This window comes from Brassica napus, unplaced genomic scaffold (assembly GCF_020379485.1).
Source record: "Brassica napus cultivar Da-Ae unplaced genomic scaffold, Da-Ae ScsIHWf_134;HRSCAF=241, whole genome shotgun sequence".
NCBI lineage: Eukaryota > Viridiplantae > Streptophyta > Magnoliopsida > Brassicales > Brassicaceae > Brassica > Brassica napus.
Genome location: NW_026014766.1, coordinates 34,306 through 35,651, shown reverse-complemented (window position 1 = coordinate 35,651; position 1,346 = coordinate 34,306). Strand labels below are relative to the sequence as shown.

The following is a 1,346-nucleotide window of genomic DNA, read 5'->3' as shown; positions in this document are numbered from 1 at the left end:
ACATTTAAAAAATAAATATTTTAGAATTTGAATATTGATCATATGAATGAATATTTTACTACTCTTATATCCGTATTTATGTTATCTTAAAATCTGATGTTCTTTTCCTTTTAAAAACATCCATAATACTATGACATTTTATTGGTGCACTACAACTAAATAATCCACCAATCAAACTTTCACCGCCATAATAAAATTCATTATGATATTTATTACTTGTTAAAACTTGTATGAGTCGATATTAAAAGAGTGTCCATGATATAAAATTTTCACAAAGCATGTCATTTATTAACTATATGATGATCAGAACATGGCTGAAAAAATACGGATCTCTGAAGTTGGGAACAAGCAAAACCCCAACCTAGTGGATACAAGGGCTATTTTTATTTCCACTAATTTCAATATGTGAAGTTGTTAATGTATAATCCAAGGAGTAGAAATTTTCTTCGATTATCTCATAACGACTTACAAATTTTAGGTCAAAGTTTTCATTAACACAACTTGACATTGACAAGTTTTGAACCCTCTCTTTTCGCCAGAAGCTTCCAAACAAAAACTCACCATTCTTTGAAAACTCCTGTAAAGCCTCTTCAACTTCTTCAATACATCCAAAGCCCTCCATCTCTATACTCAGAGTCTCTTTTCTCCATTCCCAATCGACCCCGGTGTTTCCTCGACATTCATAATCGAGCCCCATTCTTTTTGTTCTTCCGTTTATGCCCCATTTTGTGTAACATTTTCTTGTGTTCTTGATCAGTTTTTGAGGAATCCCAAGGAAGATGAAGATCACGATTTGGAGAACAAGACAGTTGCAGCAACATGATACAACGACGCAGTCAGCAGCAAATGTGTTAAGATCTTCCATTGAATTTTGAATGAAATTGAGTCAGTTAAGAAATACAAAGGCAAAAGAAGAAATTAAAGAGCAATCTAAATCCTAACATATTTTGGGAAATTTGGTTTCAACAAACTCCTTTGTTCTTTGCTTCTATAAGGGAAGACATTGGGAAAGGGATAATCTACGAAGCAAAAATATAATAAATGAACGTATATAGAGTATTATTTTGGATAATATAATGTGTGAACAGAATTTATGGGATTACGATAATCTTGCCTAATTTTCCTTGAATAACACTCTATATTAATGTAGCCATTCGATCAAGATATTCTTTTGGTAGGGTATGGATGAAGAAAATGGTTTTTGATTAAATTATGAAAACATTTCTAATTTCAGCTAACAAGTACCATGTTATGTACACATTAAAATCGACTAGTTATTGAATCTGCAGTGATCATGCGATTACAAATCTTTCTGGAAAATAGCGATTATAGTGATATATGGAAGT

At 31.8% G+C, this 1,346-nt stretch overlaps 1 protein-coding gene across 1 annotated transcript; it reads right to left on the bottom strand.

Annotated features, from left to right (window-relative positions):
• Positions 1-266: 266 nt before the first annotated feature.
• On the bottom strand, positions 267-1,076 carry LOC111212843. The gene has a single exon (XM_022714451.2). The coding sequence runs from the start codon at positions 863-865 to the stop codon at positions 362-364; it is 504 nt and encodes a 167-aa protein (XP_022570172.1). The 5' UTR covers positions 866-1,076; the 3' UTR covers positions 267-361.
• Between the last annotated feature and the right edge of the window lie 270 nt (positions 1,077-1,346).